This window comes from Mastigoproctus giganteus, chromosome 11 (genome assembly GCF_048544385.1).
Source record: "Mastigoproctus giganteus isolate SK-2022 chromosome 11, ASM4854438v1, whole genome shotgun sequence".
In the NCBI taxonomy this organism is placed as follows: domain Eukaryota; kingdom Metazoa; phylum Arthropoda; class Arachnida; order Uropygi; family Thelyphonidae; genus Mastigoproctus; species Mastigoproctus giganteus.
Genome location: NC_143585.1, coordinates 167,471,238 through 167,490,554, shown reverse-complemented (window position 1 = coordinate 167,490,554; position 19,317 = coordinate 167,471,238). Strand labels below are relative to the sequence as shown.

General features: G+C 38.5%; 1 protein-coding gene across 4 annotated transcripts in view; it reads left to right on the top strand.

The window, feature by feature from the left end:
• Positions 1-19,317, top strand: part of LOC150078561 (uncharacterized) — a 773,569-nt gene that overhangs the window by 652,574 nt on the left and 101,678 nt on the right. For all 4 annotated transcript variants that reach the window (XM_090385507.1, XM_090385508.1, XM_090385509.1 and 1 more), the window contains one exon: positions 15,141-15,304. In XM_090385507.1, coding sequence (XP_090241633.1) covers positions 15,141-15,304 — 164 coding nt within the window. The remainder of the gene's footprint in view (positions 1-15,140; positions 15,305-19,317) is intronic.

Below are 19,317 nucleotides of genomic sequence, written 5' to 3'. Positions count from 1 at the left end.
GCTGATGCTGAATAAGCTTGCTTTCTTGCATCATATGCCTCTACTAATGCTAATGCTAATGCTTGTCTAGATGATCCTGCAGTGCTTCTTTAACCAGTGCCTCCATTAATTTACCTAGAACAGAAGTTAAACTAACAGGTCTATAATTACTTGTGTCAGCCTTTGATCCTCCTTTGTGAATTGGGGTTACATTTGCACATCTCCAGTCTATGGGTACCTCCGCTGAGTCCAAAGAAGCTCTCATAATTATGGCTAGGGGTTTGCTTATTTCCTTTGCTGCCTCCATCAATATAACTGGATAGATCCCATCCACCCCAGGTGCCTTTTTTATGTTAGGTTTAGGCCAAAATGGATGTCAGATGAACTAATGAGGCATATGGCAGAGAAGAAAAATGCATGGGATACATACAAATTAACACATGACACAGAAGCCTATGATAGATACAAGTTGATATGCAACCAAGTTACAAAGGAGGTTAGGCAGGCGAAGGCAGATTACGAGAAATCCTTGGCAATGGATGCAAAGAAAAACAGCAAAGAGTTCTTTACTTATGTAAACTCTAGAAGGAAGGGGATGAATCAGATTGGTCCACTTGATATTGATGGGTCAAGTGTTGATGATCTTGCTCAGGTAGCTAACAAACTAAATGAATATTTTGCATCGACATTCACACATGAGGAGTTATTCAGCGAGGGGAATGCCAGAGGTGTATTCAACTCTAGCAGTAAGCTACAGAATCTTGAAATAACTGGGAGTAAAGTGGAGGAGAAACTGTTGAAGGTAAACACAAGAAAGACACCCGGGGTGGATGGGATCTATCCAGTTATATTAAAGGAGGCAGCAAAGGAAGTAAGCAAACCCTTAGCCATAATTATGAGAGCTTCCTTGGACTCAGGGGAGGTATCCATAGACTGGAAATGTGCAAATGTGACCCCAATTCACAAAGGAGGCTCAAAGGCTGACACAAGTAATTATAGACCTGTGAGCTTAACTTCTGTTCCAGGAAAATTAATGGAGGCACTGGTTAAAGAAGCACTGCAGGATCATTTAGACAAGACTTCAGTTATAGCTCAGACACAGCATGGTTTTGTTAAGGGGAAGTCTTGCCTGACCAACTTGATTGGATACTATGATGCAGTCACAAAAGAACTGGATGCAGGGAATAACTTTGATATTATATACTTGGATCTTAGAAAGGCTTTTGATACTGTTGCACATGGAAGACTGCTACACAAATTGGAGCAGTGTGACATTGGAGGCAAATTGCTGCTATGGATAAAGGGGTGGTTGAGGGGGAGAAGACAGAGAGTGGTAATCAATGGACACTGCTCATCGTGGACTGATGTTATTAGTGGAGTCCCTCAGGGCTCAGTGTTGGGTCCATTATTGTTTTCTGTATTTATAAATGATATTGATGATGGTATATCGGGCTTAATGTCCAAGTTTGCAGACGATACAAAGGTTGGCAGGGTTGTCAAGGACACTACTGACACTATGCTGCTGCAACAGGATCTGGAAAGGTTGAGCAGATGGGCTGAGAGGTGGCAAATGAAGTTTAACATTGACAAATGTAAAGTACTACACATGGGAAACAGCAACCCCAGAGCAACGTATCAACTCTGTGGTACAACACTGACAGTGGTGGAGAATGGAAGGGACTTGGGGGTGGTTGTGCAGGCAGATATGAAGTTCTCTGAGCAGTGCAGACGGGCTGCAAGAGTAGCTCATGGAGTATTGTCAATGATATACAGGAATTTTTCCAGCAGGGATAAGGAGGTGATTATTCCATTGTATAAGGCGATGGTCAGGCCACACCTAGAGTACTGTATACAGGTCTGGAGGCCTCATTTCAAGAAGGATGTAGAGCTGCTGGAACGAGTACAGAGAAGGGCAACAAGATTAGTGAATGGAACAAAGGGGTGCTCTTACGAAGAAAGGCTTAAGTTTTGCAAATTACAGTGTCTGGAGACTAGGCACCAGCGAGGTGATCTGATAGACGTGTATGAAGCCTTGAATGGTTTAAGCATGCTCAATGCTGATGGGATTCTTCCTCTAGCTCAGAAAAATCACCTGAGAGGGCATAAATTCAAATTGAGGAAAGACAGATGTAGGATAGACGTGCGGAAATTTGCCTTTAGCCAGCGGGTGGTTGGTTGGTGGAACAGACTTCCATCCCTTGTGGTGGAGGTTGATAGCCTAAATAAGTTTAAGGCTCAGCTGGACAGGTATTTTGAACGAACAGAAGGGTGAAGTGGAAGTGGGTTTTTTTTTTTTGGCTGATGCTGCATAAGCTTGCTTTCTTGCATCAAATGCCTCTACTAATGCTAATGCTAATGTTAATGCTAAGCTCTCATAATTATGGCTAGGGGTTTGCTTACTTCCTTTGCTGCCTCCATCAATATAACTGGATAGATCCCATCCACCCCAGGTGCCTTTTTTATGTTTATCCTCAACAATCTCTCCTCCACTTTCCTCTCAGTTATTACAAAATCATCCAGCTCACTGCCAATGTTTACTTTACCTACATCATTCTCCTTCCTGAATAACTCCTCATGCGTGAATGTAGATGCAAAATACTGGTTTAGATTGTTAACCACCTGAGCAGGATCCCCAACTGTTGAACCATCAATATCCAGTGGACCAATCTGATTCATCCCTTTCCTTCTTGAGTTTAAATATGTAAAGAACTCTTTTCTGTTTTTCTTTGCATCCTTTGCCAAGGATTTTTCGTAGTCTGCCTTTGCCTGCCTAATCTCCTTTGTGACTTGGTTACAGACCAACTTATATCTATCATAGGCTTCAATGTCACCCATTAATTTGTATGTATCCCATGCATTTTTCTTCTCTGCCACATGTCTCATTAGTTCATCTGACAACCATTTAGGCCTAAACCTTGAACAATATTTTTTAGTTGGTATGTAAAGCCTGGTAGCCTCGAAGATTAGTTCCTTGAATGCTTCCCATTTTGAGTTTGCTGTTGGTAACATCATCAGTTGGTCCCACTGTATAGAATTTAAATACTGTCTCAGACCATCATAGTCGCCTTTACGAAAACAAAAACCCTTCCCTTTACCTCTGATGGTAGTTACCTCCTTGAGTAAATCCCACTTCAACACACTGTGATCACTGCCACCTAGTGGTTCATTTATCTGCAGATTCTTAATGCATGAAGAATCACTACTGATAATCAGATCAAGAGTATTGCTCCCTCTTGTTGCCTCACGAACATGCTGATGTAGAAAACAATCATCCAATAAATCCACAAAAGCCTGGCTAGTGTGCGAGTAACCAACCCACAAATTCCAGTCAATATCTGGGAAATTAAAATCCCCCATTATAAGACTCTCTGATTTACTGGCCCACTATTTCCCTATACAATATCTTATTATACTCATCAGAGTCATTAGGCCTATGGCACACTCCTACTCTCAATTTTGATCTCCCAATGCTTATGTCACACCAAACTGACTTGACACTGCCCTGTGCATCGATGTCGACTGGCTTCACTTCCTTGGACTTTGTGTTTCTTAACTAATAGCATAACCCCTCCTCCCCTCCTGTCCTGTCTATCCTTTCTATACACATTGTATTCCCCAAATTCCAGTTCCGCATTACTTATATCTGTGTGACACCACGTCTCTGATATCCCAACAATATCTGCCTTTGATGTTTTGAGCAATACCTCAAATTCATCAAATTTATTTACCAAACTCCTAGCATTGGTGTACACGCAGGTATACATGCACCTGTTTCTATTCTTAGCTACCCTAACACAACTCATGTGTTTACTTGTACCGCAGTGACTCCCAGCAGTCTCTGAAATATCCTGCATCTTGTTTTTCAGGCTTCTGCTCATTTCAATAGAAGCAGTGCAAGAATCACTTCCACCTCTGCCAGTGGCTACTGTTGATCTATTAGTCCTTGTATCCCCCCCAACTAGCAGTTTTCCGACCCACCTAACACTGCCTCGACGGCATCAGCAAAAATTCTTGCACCCTTTCTATTTAAGTGTATCCCATCCCTGTAGAAGCAATCTCTCCTATTAACAAGTACAGTCCAGGCTGAAAAAAATTCTACCCCTTGAGCCTTGCACAATCCCTCCAGGGCCGAATTGATCGACAAGGCTCTCATCATATACTCCCATCATATCAAGAGGCACTTACAAATATTAATAAATAATATTGAACTGTGGATGACCCAAAATGGATACAGGCTATCAAAGCAAAAGTCTACAGCTATCCACTTCTGCAACAAGCGCAAAATCCATCCAGATCCTGAGCTACTTTTGGACAGTCATCCTACCTAATCATGAATAATATTCATCTCCTAGGGATAATTTTCGATAAGAAGCTAAATTTCGAAGATCACGTCAAACACCTACAGACTACTTGCATTAGGAAAATGAACGCACTCCGGGTCATCTCCAGTACATCATGGGGTGCAGACCATTACACTTTTCTCCACTTGTATAGGTCCCTAATTAGATCTCGGCTGGATTATGGAGCACCTGTTTATGACTCTGCTAGAGAGAGTACCTTGGTCCATCTTGCTCCCATCAACAGTGGGATAATGCTGTAGCCCAAAAGGAACAGAATAAAACATGTTTTATTCTGTTTATTTGAGTAGCATTGAAAATAACCCCATGTGGTTATTTCAATGATACTCAACAAGAAAAAATTTTATAGTTTTGAAATGTACCCATGCTGCGGCATGGTGGTTCTAACGTCAGACCCAGAGAGCCAGCCTCTTGGATCCGTTTTACATCATCTGTAACAAAATAAATTAGCCAAAAAGTGGTATGGGAAGAAAAAAAATATGTAAAATGAAAGGAATTATAATTTGTATCCCTCATCAATCCTGGAGCACTATGGAATTGCCATTGCTGATCCACCTGCAATCAGATACTTTAGTAGAAATCTCCACAAGTATTTCAGCAGCAGCATCTTTTCCTTTAAACTTTATCTCTTCAAAGGAGAGAACTAAGAATTAGTAATTAGCATTCTCTAAATCCACATTAATTTAGATGAACTGAACTATTTTCACTACATTGTGATCTAGCATCTTTAACAGTATCTCTAGAATGTTTGCTCTCCTTGTATAATAGAATCTCTAGATGAGCAATTTCCAGACTCAACATAATGGCAGGTAAATATCCCAAAGTTACAACCAATTATCATCGCATAGCACTTGCAGGTTCTTTGTGCAAGGTATTCGAGAAGAGGTAAAGCTCAGCTAGTTAAAAAACTGTCCTACTCTCAAAAATCCACTGTGGTTTTTGAAGACATGGGGCCACTGTGGACCATGAAATCTGGCCAGATACTCACATTTGTGATACCTTTCTTAATTTGGGCATGTATTTCAGTCTCTTGTTCGATATTGAGAAGGACTATGATACTGCCTGGAGCATTGGCATACTGAAAGACCTTTTTAACATTTTACTAAAGAGTAAGTCTTTATTAGAAACTTCCTTAACAATTGTACCTTTCAGGTGCAGGTATTTTCTCTTTTTCAAGCTTTTTGTCAGGTGGAAGGTGTGCTGCAAGATTCTGCTTTAAGAGTTACCTTCTTTGCAATTAAAATTGACTCTGTTGTTGAACAACTTCTTCCCATGGTCCATTCTGTACATTTCTGCTGTAAGTGCAACTTTCATCCAGACCCAGAACTGAGATTAAATGGTGATATCATCCCAGTTGCATTTGGACATGACATTTTTAGATATTTCTTTGACAATAAGCTGACTTATCCAGCAGGTATTCTTCAGTTACAGACCAAATGTAAGAGAGAGAGGCATTAACATCCTTCATACTCTTTCTCTTCCCCCCCCACTTAGGGTGCAGATAGGTATACACTTCTGCAGTTGTATTGAACCCTAGTTCAATCTCAAATAGATCATAGATGCCAGGTTTGTGCCTCGGCTAGGGACAGCGCTCTGTGATGGCTGAATCTTATACATTACCAGGCCATTTGTATACTGACAGGTGCTTTTTGCACATCTCCGATTCACAGCTTATATGTTGAAGAAAATCAGCCACCTCTTTCCATTCACCATATTCTTTAATATTTCCATTTGTCTTTAATATGTGCCTTAAACTAAACTCTTTACTTGACTGTCCTATACAGGCATCTGTATTTGCCTCCATGATATGTAAATATTTCTGATATTTGCCATATAGCTAATTGACACTTCAGATGAGATTTTCACTGATATTTACACATATCAGTAGAGTATGTTACACCATCACCTTAGCAAACACTCCTACCTTGAAACGTTTGATTTACAGCTTATATGTTATATCTAGATTTATGCACCAACATTGAGCCATGATGATGAAAAGGTTGAAGAAATGTACACTGAAATTGAGAGTCTTCTAGGTGAGCAGAAAACCCACTACACTATTATTATGGGGGACTTCAATGCTAAGGTTGGAAAAAGACAAAACAGCGCGAAAAGGGAAACTATAGGAAATTTTGGAATTGGTGAAAGAAATGAAAGAGGTGAAAGACTTGTGGAATTTGCAGAATCTCATGGACTGTCAGTAATGAACACTGTTTTTTTCAAGAAAAGGGTGAACAGAAAGTGGACATGGAAGAGTCCAAATGGATTAACTACTAATGAAATCGACCATCCTCACTAACAGAAGATATATTGTGAATGATGTTACCGTCCTGAATAAGGTAAATGTTGGAAGTGATCACAGAATGGTAAGATGTACACTTGATATAGATGTAGGAAAGGAAAGGAAAAAACTGACTCGAGTAAATAATACAAAGGTCTTTGAGATAACAGAAGAGGAGAATAAGCAGTATGTACTGGAACTTTAAAAACAAGTTCGAGCTTCTGCAGACTGCTCAGGACCAAGATATCGACGAGGAATATTACAACTTTCTCAAAGTGATAAAGACCAAGAAACCTATAGGGAAAAAGAAATCCAAAGAAGAAAAAATTAGTCAAGAAACACTTGTCATGATGAACTGAAGATGACAAATGAAGAGCAGGAAACACATTGAGAGGGAGAAAATTGAGTATACTGCGTTATGCAAAGCTATTATAAAGAGATTCAGATGATTTAACACAAGAAAAGTAGAACAAGCATTAAGGGAAAACAAAGGATTTAAATCAGCAGCCATGAGCAGTAATACAGAAAGACAAATGATACTGAAACTGAAGAATAGCGATGTGTACTTATAAACAGAAGGCATAATTCTAGATTCTACTAGAGAGAATTATACAAGGAGCAGGGGAATGATGCCAGCAGTAGGGAAGATGGATTGCAAAGTAGCAACACTTACAACATACCCGATATTCTTCCTGATGAAGTAGAACATGCATTGAAGAAAATAAAGAATCAGAAAGCCCCTGGGGAAGATGAAGTTACTGTAGAGTTGTTAAAATTGGGAGGAAGAGACATAACACAAAAACTGGCAAGGCTCTTCACAAATTGCATTAGAAAAGGTGTGACGCCTAAGCAGTGGAATAATGCAATCATAGTTTTGCTGCATAAGAAAGGAGATAAATCAGAAATTGGAAATTATAGACCAATTAGCTTGTTATCCCACATCTACAAGTTGTTCACAAGGGTCATTACTAACAGATTAGAAAGAATACTTGATGAAAATCAACCGAAAGAGCAAGCTGGCTTTAGGACAGGATTCTCAACTATGGATCACCTTCACGTAATATCACAGCTAATGGAGAAAGCAAATGAATATAAAACACCATTATGCCTGGCATTTGTGGATTATGAAAAGGCATTTGACTCTATACAGCATAAGGCAATGTTTCGGGCACTGGAAAGACAAGGCATAGATACCCCATATATTATGATTTTGAAGAAAATATATGAGAGTGAAAGGAGTTCGACAAGGAGACACAACATCTCCGAAGCTGTTTACTGCTGCCCTTGAGGAAGCTTTCAGAAGATTAGACTGGTCGCAGAAAGGAGTCAGTGTGAACAGAGAGTACCTAAACCATTTACGATTTGCAGATGACATTGTGGTCATAAGCCACGATCCCAAAGAATTAGAGGAAAATCTTAATCAGTTATGCACAGTTAGTAAGGATTTTGGACTAAAGATGAATATGGCTAAAACAAAAGTAATGATGAACAAGTATGCCACAGAAAGGGAAATAATGATTGAAGGAGCAGAAATTGAAAAGGTGGAGTCATATACTTATCTGGGACAAGTTATTAGCTGTAATAATGATAAATGGCTGGAAGTCAAGAGAAGAATAAATTTTGGATGGATAGCATTCAGGAAATATAGTCACATACTGAAGAGCAATATACCAGTTTGTTTGAAACATAAAATAATGAACCAATGTATACTCCCCACCATGACTTATGGAAGTGAAACTTGGGCACTCACCAAAAGAATGGAAGAGAAGCTGAGAACTACACAGCAAAGAATGGAATGAATTATATTGGGAATCAGACTGTTAGATTAGAAGAGAAATACATGGATTAGGCAGCAAACTCAAGTAAAGGACATTCTTATCAAAACTAAAGAACTAAAATGGTCTTGGGCAGGACACATAGCTCGAAGACATGATGACAGATGGACTAAGAAAATAACAGAATGGTAACAGAATGGTATCCAAGAGGAGCTAGAAGAAAACCTGGAAGACAAAGGCGGAGATGGATAGATGAAATTCATGAGTTTGTGGGTAGTAAATGGATGGCCAGTGCTCAAAACAGAAGGAACTGGAAAGTTGCTGGAGAGGCCTTCATCCTGCAGTTTATTGAAAATGGCGGATGATGATGTTATATCTTGCAATTTCTCCTTTTGGAACTGGAACAGGGAAACAACATTGCTGCATGCACCAGCCTTGATATTCTGAATTTCTGCTTGTTTATACTGATGGTTCAAAAACTGAGACAGCCACCATCTCAGCTGCAGTCTTTCCAGGTTGTATGATCTCTCTGTAGATCAATTTTGAATGCAGAATATGCACTGCAGGCTCCTGGCTATTATACTCGCTTTGGAACAAATATAACAGACACAATATCATATATGCTACCTATACACTGATTCTTTCAGTGTTTTATGTGATCTTGCAGATATGCAGCCTGATCACCATCCATTCCTGGGTCACATCCAGAAATTGATATATTTTGTGTTTGACTCTGATAGAGATGTATGCTTTTGTTAGATCCTAGGCCACTCAGGAATTGAGAGAAATGAGTTAGCTGGATCAGGCTGAAAAGTCAGCACTGCTCTTTTCTGAAATCAATATATTGGTCCCTTATTACAGTTTTAATGAGCAATGTTAAGCTTTTACTGCTTTTTAACCAACTTCCTTTGCCCTCTACACTCAGGCAGATTTTAACAGACAAAGATAGTATATCGGATGTTTTTTCAATTAACTCATCCATACCATACCATGTAACCTTCAATTAGATGATGTGGTAGGGGTTTATACCACAGATGCTGCTGTACCATAACACTACAATTCAATCAACCTTTATAGGAGATCCCTATAATCTGGACATGTATGAATATATTCCCAATTCACGAATGGGGAATGAAAGAGTGAAGTGAGTACACATCTGTAAGTTTGACTTCTGTTCCAGGGAAGATATTGAAGTCACTGATTAAAGGAGTAATGCAGTGCCATCCAGACAGGAATGCAGTTATACAGCAGTTACAGAATTGATTTGTTAAAGGTTGATATTTTGTGACCAATTATATTGGGTACTATGATACACAAATAAAGGAACTTGATACAAAAAATTATTTTGACATCATATACTTAAGATTTCAGAAGAGCTTTTGATACTGTTTCACCTAAAAGTAGTGTACAAATTGGAGCAGTGTGGTATAAGTGGTAAGTTACTGCTGTGGATAAAGGGATGATTGAGTGGTTATCAGTGGGCAATGCTGTTCTTGTGTTATTAGTTGAGTTACCCAGGGTTCAGTGCTATGCCTATTTTGTTTTCAGTATTAATCAATGATACTGATGGAGGTATATCAGGCTGTGGGTTTAAGTTTGCAAATGATACAGAGGGTGATTAATGGCAGTAATCAGGTATGCTAATTTTGTGAACAAGGTCTAGAAATTCAGGCTGGGTAGCAGTTGTTCCTGAATAATATTCAAAATGTACATTATTTTGTCTTTTTCATTCTCCTCTACTATACTGAAGGCAGTGGAAAGCGAAAAAGACCTGAGAGTAATTGTGCAAGCACACATGAAGATCTCTGAACATTGCAGACAGACTGCTAGAGGTCTTTCAGTGATACATGAATTTTGCTAGCAGCGATAAGTAGGTGATTTGCCCATTGTATAAGGCAATGTTTAGACCAGATTTTGAGTATTTCATACAGGTCTGGAGCCTCATTTTAAGAAGGATGTGGAACTACTGGAACATGTGCAGAGAGTGCAATGAGATTATTAAAGGGAATAAAAGAGGTCAAAGAGATTATTAAAGGGAACAAAACTGAAGGCTTTCTCTTACCAAGAAATTGTAGTGTATGGAAGTTAGGCACCAGCACTGAAATCTGATTGAGGTGTGTAAGGTTTGAATGCATTGAATAATGTAAATGCTGATGGCATCCTTCCTCTTATTCAGACAACATGTGATGGGGCATAAATTCAAACTGAGGAAGGATAGATGTGTAGAAGTGTGCCTTCAGCCTGTAAAGTCAGCACCATCATCTTAGCAAACACTTTCATCTCAATACTACCTACAGGTAGTATTGAGATGAAAGTTTACATCAGTTCATAGGAGTAAACTTTCATAATGTTCAGCTGGAATTGTGGAAGTGCATACTTTGAATAAATTTTAAAAAGAACTAGACAAATTATTACAGGTGTTGGACAAGTGTTGTGATAACTTTTTTTTTTTTTTTTTTTTTTGGCTAATGCCGGATAAGCTTTTTCTTGCATCATCTTCCGCTATCAATATTAATTAGGTTATAAAAACTTATAAACAAGCCATATAAACTTATTAGTTTGTAATTAGCTCTTTGTATACTTAAATAATTAATTTAAGTTTATAAGGCTCATTCTCCCAATGATAGTGTTTTTCATAATCTTATCTGTCTTTCTCAAAATTCCATCTTAAAAATTCAAATTGTTAAACAGATGTTATTAGCAGTTAGCATTAGTAGAGGACCATGATGCCAGAAAGCAAGCTTATACAGCATCAGCCAAAAAAACCCTTCCCATTTCACTAATCAATTCATTCCAAATGTTTGTCTAGTTCTGCCTTGAATTTATTTAAGCTATCAACTTCCACAACAATAGATGGAAGTTTGTTCCAGCAATCAACTACCCACTGGCTAAAGGCAAACTTCTGCACATCTATTCTACAACTGTCTTTCCTTAGTTAGAATCTATGCACCCTCAGGTTTGTAATCTGAGCAAGAGGAAGAATCCCATCAGCATTTAGCCTGCTCAATCCATTCAAGGCCTTATACACCCCAATCAGATTGCCTCGCAAGTGCCTAGTCTCCAGAAGCTGCAATTTGCAGAACTTAAGCCTTTATTCATAAGAGCACCATGTTGTTCCCTTCACCAGTCTTGTTGCCCTTCTCTGTACTAGTTCTAGAAACTCTACATCCTTCCTGAAATGAGACTTCAAGACCTGTACGCAGTACGGCCTGACTTGCCTTATACAAGGGGATAAACACCTCCTTATCCCTGCTTGCAAAATTTCTGTATAACATTGACAAGACCCCATGACCTACTCTGGCAGCCTGTCTGCACTGCTGAGAAAACTTCATATCTGACTGCACAATTACCCCAAGGTCTCTTTCATTATACACTACCCTGAGTGTAACACCACATAATTGGTACATTTCTCTGGGGTTACTGCTACCCAATATGCACTACTTTGCATGTGTCAATGTTAAACTTCAGTTGCCGCTTCTCAGCCCATTTACCCAACTTTTCCAGATCTTGTTGCAGGAGCATACGGTCATTACTGTTATTAACAACCCTGCCAACCTTTGTATCATCTACAAACTCTGACATTAAGTTTGATATACCTTCATCAATATCATTGATAAATATACAAAACAACAATGGGCCCTGAGGGACATCACTAATAATATTAGTCCACATAGAGCAGTACCCATTAACCACCACTCTCTGTCTTCTCCCACTCAAACATCCTTTTATTCATTGTAGAAACTTGCCCTTCTCCCACTCAAACATCCTTTTATCCATTGTAGAAACTGCCCTTAATGCCATACTGCTTCGATTTGTACAGTCGCCTTCCATGTGGAACAGTATCAGAAGCTTTCCTGAAATCCAAGTATATGATATCAAAATTATTTTTTGCATCTCTAGTTCCTTTGTGACCACATCATATTATCCAATCAAATTGGTCAGACAAGACTTCCCCTTGACAAACCTATGCTGTGTCTGAATTATTGCTGCAGTCTTGTCTAAATGATCCTTCAATGCTTCTTTAAAAAAACTTTTTTTTTTATTTTCCCTGGTACAGAAGTCAGACTAACAGGTCTATAATTACTTATATCACCCTTTGATCCCCATTTGTGAATTGGAGATACATTTGCACATCTCCAGACCGTGGGGACTTCCCTCTAGTCCAAGGATGCTCTCATAATTATGGCTAAAAGTTTGCTTACTTCCTTTGCTGCCTCTAATATAACTGGATATATCTCATCACCCCAGGTGTCTTTGTTATGGTTTAACTTCAACAATTTCTCCTCGACTTTGCTCTCAGTTTTTACCAAATCATTTAACTCCCTGTTAGAGTTTGATAAACATCTGGCCCTCTCCTCCTTGAATAACTCCTCATATGTGAATGTAGATGAAAATACTCATTTAGTTCGGCAGCTATCTGAGAATGATCATCTACAGTCAAACCATTGATATGAAGTGGACCATGGAGATTACCTCCTATGATTGTCTCTGACCGTACCATGTGGTTCAGTCAGATTTCTCTAGGTCACAACCATAAAACAATAAAAACAATTAGCAGTCACCTATTTATTGGGCTTTTCTGTTAGTGCAATCTATCATAATGGTATTATGGCAAAATGTGTTTACACTTCTATGGAATCTTCAATCATATAAAAAAATTAATTGTCAGGATCTTCTCTTCATTCCTATTTTTAAAGCTTAGTAACTTGTTACTCTGTTCTCACTTGTGCATATCGTGTTACTTTCAATTTGTGTGTGCCGTGTTCTTTGTTATTGATTACTTATCTTTTTACTGTTTTAAATTTTAATCCCACCCACAAATGTCAGTGAACAGAAATGTCAACTAGTTAGTATGTACATATTACAGTATGTATTAATTATTCCGATTATCACGTATATTCTTCCAATTTTCACGTATCATTTAATTTTTTAATTGGTAAGGTAATAAAGGGTAAATTTGTGTTGGCTCCGTAGCCGAGTGGTCAGGAGTGGGAGTGCAGTAGCACACGCTCCTTGAGTAGACCAGGGTTCAAGCCCCTGACTGCTAAATACAGTCGAACTGCCAACCCGCACTGGACCAGCATGGCAGATTGTGGTCCATTTCCCTCAACGTGAATTGTTGAGGAGGCTCCCATGCTGCAGTGGGTTGATAATGGCTGCAGTTTTTTTTTTGTCTTTACTTTTATAGCCTGTGGATAATATTCCTCCTATTTTCGCTAATTAGAATCGCTGTTTAATAGAATTAAAATTCAGTTCACAAACGTGATCACAATGACTGGCACTTACCACACATCGTGTAGTGAATGGTACTTTACTATGGTGACTCCATTGTAACGTGATTTTATTGTACAGTGAACCAATTGTAAAGCAGGGGTCAATTGTATTTTTAACCTTTTTTTATATGAAACTTCAGATAATTGGGGCAGCCGCTTAATCGGGCCAAAATGCACTAGTCCCGATGTGTCCCAAATAACCAGAATTGACTGTATTTCCTGTTTCCCCTGACAATTGAATCATCAATAATAACTAGCTCCTGTGGGACCAGTGCATTCTGCCCTAAAGGTTGCTACTGTGTTGAGTGGTGCATAAGTGTGTGTTCTGGTGTTGAGTTGGGCAGCTGTTATGTCTGGTTTGTGAGATTTACTTTTATAAAGAAAACTATCAGTTATTTATAGAAATACAACTTGTTTCTACTGGGAAAAATAGGAATGGCCAGCTTAAAATTCTCCATATGGCAAGGTAATATTGCACACATTTCCTTAGAACACAAGTTCTGGTAAGAACTTATATGAAATAATTGCTGACACTTACAAAACATTTGCATTTAAATTTGAATACATTAAATTTGCAGTTAAATTTTAATATTCCTATTTAAAGCCTTAAGAATTATGGGTAATTATTAATTTTTATTATTAAGAATTGTGACCATTGAACCCAGTTAAATGATTATCTAAGGATATAGAAATCTTATATAATACTAATAGGATTTATGAAATCAAACCATTGCAAACACATAGGGCTGTTTTATAGAATATGTTGAATTTTTGGATTATAATGCCAATTCAGCAGAACCTGTTGCACTTCAAGCCTTTATTACTTTTGATTAGAGCCTTTAAATTTTTAAACTGTATAGTTATTTTTGAAATTTGTTTTTTGTATTTCTAGGTTGTAGCATAAGTTACTTTCATCTTATGTTGTGCTGCAAGCTAGAAGTACAAAAAGCAAACATGAAAACAAGTTAGGTGTTAAAATTATGCATATTAGGATTTTAAGATAGATGCATGCTTTTCTGAGACAAAATCTTTTGTATAAATTATATTTTTTCTTTTTTTTTTTTTTTTTGTGTTTACAATGTAATTAGTGTGACTCTTGTTTTGAGGTTTTAATAAAATAAATAAATAAACAGATTTAGTTATATGAGAAACTTTAAAATGCAAACATAAGGAGAGGAAAAAAACATTAACAATTAAAAAATTTTAAAAAATTAAATAGTTAAAAGTAACACTGTTGTCTTATCAGCTGTAAACCAATGATAGACAGGATTAGAAAGACAGGAGACTAGGACTAAGCTGAAAATGGAAAGAAAGAATCATTTTAATTACTTTACTTTTTCAGAAATGAAATGAAAGGAGGCTCATTAAAAGCACAGTTAAGATAAGCCATGTAATTAAGAAATCATAAACTTTTAAATAATTATTTAAAATTTAAATGTTCAACAGTACTCATTGTAAATTATTTGGTTTTAAGCAATTCAAGAACACTTGCCAAACAAAATCTCTGTGATGAGTATTCCTCATAGTCGGTCATTAATAAATGGACCTATATCATATTATCAAGACCATGTTATGCAATCGCACATGGGGCTGTCCAGTCACAACAAACACCTTCCAGTTCCTGGATTAAGACCAAAAGTAAGTATTTTTGCTCCTTTTTTAATTTTTTTAAAATTTGTTTTGAGTTCCAAAGTAATTTAGAAGGTAAATAATACAGGTACAAAATTCCAAAACCAAACTGAATTTTTGGCTTTGTTTTTGCATTTTTCTCATTTTTAAGACAAAAAAACTAACCAAGCCTTATTTTGTGATTTAGACCTTGAAGGTCTAAATCACAAAATAACGTAACTGTCCTAAATATCATTTTGGTGTGTTCTTCTATCTAGCAGTAGCCTCATCCGTAATCAAATGGATATATGAGAACCTACAAGATATACCATGGACCTAGAGACATTCTCACTGTTTCTTCAGATTCTCTCTCTCTCTCTCTCTCTCTCTCTACTCTGTGGTACTACACTGACAGTGGTAGAGAATGAAAGGGACTTGGGGGTGGTTGTGCAGGCAGATATGAAGTTCTCTGAGCAGTGCAGACGGGCTGCAAGAGTAGCTCATGGAGTATTGTCAATGATATACAGGAATTTTTCCAGCAGGGATTAAGGAGGTGATTATTCCATTGTATAAGGCAATGGTCAGGCCACACCTAGAGTACTGTATACAGGTCTGGAGGCCTCATTTCAAGAAGGATGTAGAGCTGCTGGAATGAGTACAGAGAAGGGCAACAAGATTAGTGAATGGAACAAAGGGGTGCTCTTACGAAGAAAGGCTTAAGTTTTGCAAATTACAGTGTCTGGAGACTAGACACCAGCGAGGTGATCTGATAGAGGTGTATAAAGCCTTGAATGGTTTAAGCATGCTCAATGCTGATGGGATTCTTCCTCTAGCTCAGAAAAATCACCTGAGAGGGCATAAATTCAAATTGAGGAAAGACAGATGTAGGATAGACGTGCGGAAATTTGCCTTTAGCCAGCGGGTGGTTGGTTGGTGGAACAGACTTCCATCCCTTGTGGTGGAGGTTGATAGCCTAAATAAGTTTAAGGCTCAGCTGGACAGGTATTTTGAACGAACAGAGGGGTGAAGTGGAAGTGGGTTTTTTTTTTTTTTTTTTTTTGGCTGATGCTGCATAAGCTTGCTTTCTTGCATCAAATGCCTCTACTAATGCTAATGCTAACATGAGAACTATCAAGAGAGAGTTGCAAAGTGCAGTGGCTCCAGATTCCAAGCGATTTTGTGATCAAGTATTTTGCCAGTATATTTGCGCTCTTTCTTGGTGAAATAAAATCGTTTCCTTATTTTCAGCATTACATTAATACTCAATTCATTCAGTAAAGAAAGTACTTTACTAGATCAGAAGGAAAAGTAACCTTCTTTCTCTTTTCTCCTAATTTTTTGTTTTATTACTAACCCACTACCACTTGATCACAAAGGTGTCACTGCTCCTGCCTCCACGTGGTGAAATGGAACAAACAGTTGCTAAAACCCAGCAATCCACTGGGTGCATAGATGAGACCCTTATAGGGCAAAAAAACAGTTGCAGACTGATTTTGTTGCAGCTAAACCTCAAAAGACTGACGTAGCCAGAATCAGAACTCCATCTTTCCTTATTATTCACTTAACCCAAGAACAACCTATTGGCAAACTCTCACCATTTCTAAGAAATGCCTAGAAAGCATAATAGGTACCACCAAGACAGTTCATTGATTAAGATCAGGAGACTTACTAGTTGAAGTTACCACTGCTCAACAGTCTGAGCAACTACTGAAACTAAAAACGTTTGGTGGAATTTCTGTTACAGTTTAACCACACATTTCCCTGAAACAATGTCTAAGCGATTTTTCCAAGTGATATGTAGTGATCTTTCTCAGTTGTTTCATTCTGCTTTCTTTCCAGTGCTTTTCTCATCCTCATTTCTCTGTAAGTGGTTCTGTACTTAACAGATCCTGAGTAAGAACCCAGAAAGGAAAAATCACCTTTCTTTTTTTTCTAGTATATTTATTAATTTTTGCACTAACAAACTAACTTTTCCAGTTGCTTGGCTACTAGGTGGCACTGCTCCTGCCTCCATATGGCAGGGACAGAAACCTGGGAGGAAAAGTTCTCACTCCCAGGGCTAAAAGGAGCAACAATGGATTGTGATGCATGTCCACCACTAGAGCCAACAGGCTCTCAACATACTGAGACCCGCAGAATGGAAGACGATCTCAGTCTTTTTCAAAAAGAATGAAAAAGGACTCTAACAAATCAGAACCACCAGCTTTTCTGATAATACATTCCTTATTGACTCAGCGGTAAGCAAATTCATTCCCTTTGTCATCCAGAGATGTCTCGAGAATGCAGCAGGTACCCCGAAAATGGTGAAAAGGCTCCAATCAGGAGATCTTTTAATTGAGACCACTCAAGCAAGGCATTCAGAATTATTACTAAAAATGTCATCTATAAGTGGAATCCAAATCAAAGTCTCACCGCATAACACATTGAACTCCTCAAAAGGAGTAATAAGCGAGTGTGATTTATTGAACATGACTGAAGAGGAGATAGTCATGTAATTACCAGAACAGAAAGTAACTCAAGCAAGAAGAAGAATTATGATATGGAAGGATGACAAGCTTGTTCTAACACGTAATATTATATTGACCTTTAGTACACCAAATCTGCCGACCACAGTTAAAGCAGGCTACCTAAACTGCCGTATCCTACCAGATATTCCTAACGTACATTCCTTTAAAATGTTTCAAGTGCCAAAAGTTTGGTCACTCCCAGACTTTTTTTTTTTTTTTTCATAAAACCGACACAGCATGGATTGGCGGACATGGTCGAACACACCTGGAGTTTTTGACAGTAGCAGCAGTTCAGACGAGTCTCGCCACGAGATCCATTTCCGTCTCCACAGGCGATTCAAGAAATCAAGGCTCGATAAATCAGGTGAGCGTGGGGGCCAGGCAACAGCTCCACCATGGCCAATCCATCGACGCCCAAAATGCCTGTTCAGATGGTCACGAACACACCTTCCATAATGGGCAGGCGCCCCATCATGTTGAAACCAAATGTTGCATCTCACATTTGTTGGAACATCGTCAAGTAACCCTGGTAGAACTTGTTCAAGAAAGATCCGATATTTAGCAGAGTTCATACGGGATGGTAACAGGTATGGGCCGACTAAGCAGTCACCGACCATACCTGCCCATACATTTATTGCGAAGCAATGTTGTGCCACATTGGGGCACACACCGTGTGGGCCCTCTGCTAATCCATACACTAGGTGCATGTCTGCCAGCTCACAGTTCGTATATCGATGCATGCTCTTTGTGCGGCGACTACTGCTTGAATGAGTAAACCAGAAATTTTCCCTCTCGCGAACTGATGAACAGCGCTGTGTACCGACTTATGGTGACATTTCCAGTTATGGGTTCCTATGCAATTCACATTCCTTTAGATGTTACCTACCTCCCCTAAACGTTTCTAAAGGTCTGGGAATGACCCCCGCATATCCCGGAGCAATATGGCCTTAGTTGCTAATGCTCCTAAAAACCAAATCACAAACAAATCACTCACAAACGTTTCTAACAATATTTTTGAGACACCCTGTATGTTTGCTGAAGACCTTACTATATCTTGCTATTCACAAAATATTCATGCCATTGAAAGACAGCTACAAATTTCCATAAATAAGTTGGAGACATGGGCACAGCAGAATGGATATCGTTTATCTGAACAAAAAACAACTGCAGTCCATTTCTGAAAAAAAAAACGCAAGCTACACCCAGAACCAGATCTCCGATAAAAAACTATCTAATCCCTCTCACCAGTAACCTTTGTTTCCTAGGTTTAAGGTTGGATACCAAACTTAACTTTGGTTCACATATCACATACCTCTGAACTGTTTGTTTAAAAAAACTTAATATACTCAGGTCCATTTCTGCAAAGACATGGGGTACTGATAGATATACACTTTTATGGTTGTATTGGACTTTTATCAGGTCTCGTTTAGATTATGGTGCTATTGTCTGTGACTCAGCCAAGAAAAGTGCACTGACCAGACTTGATACCATCGAACACAGTGCCCTTTGTACTGCTCTGGGCACGTTTAGAACATC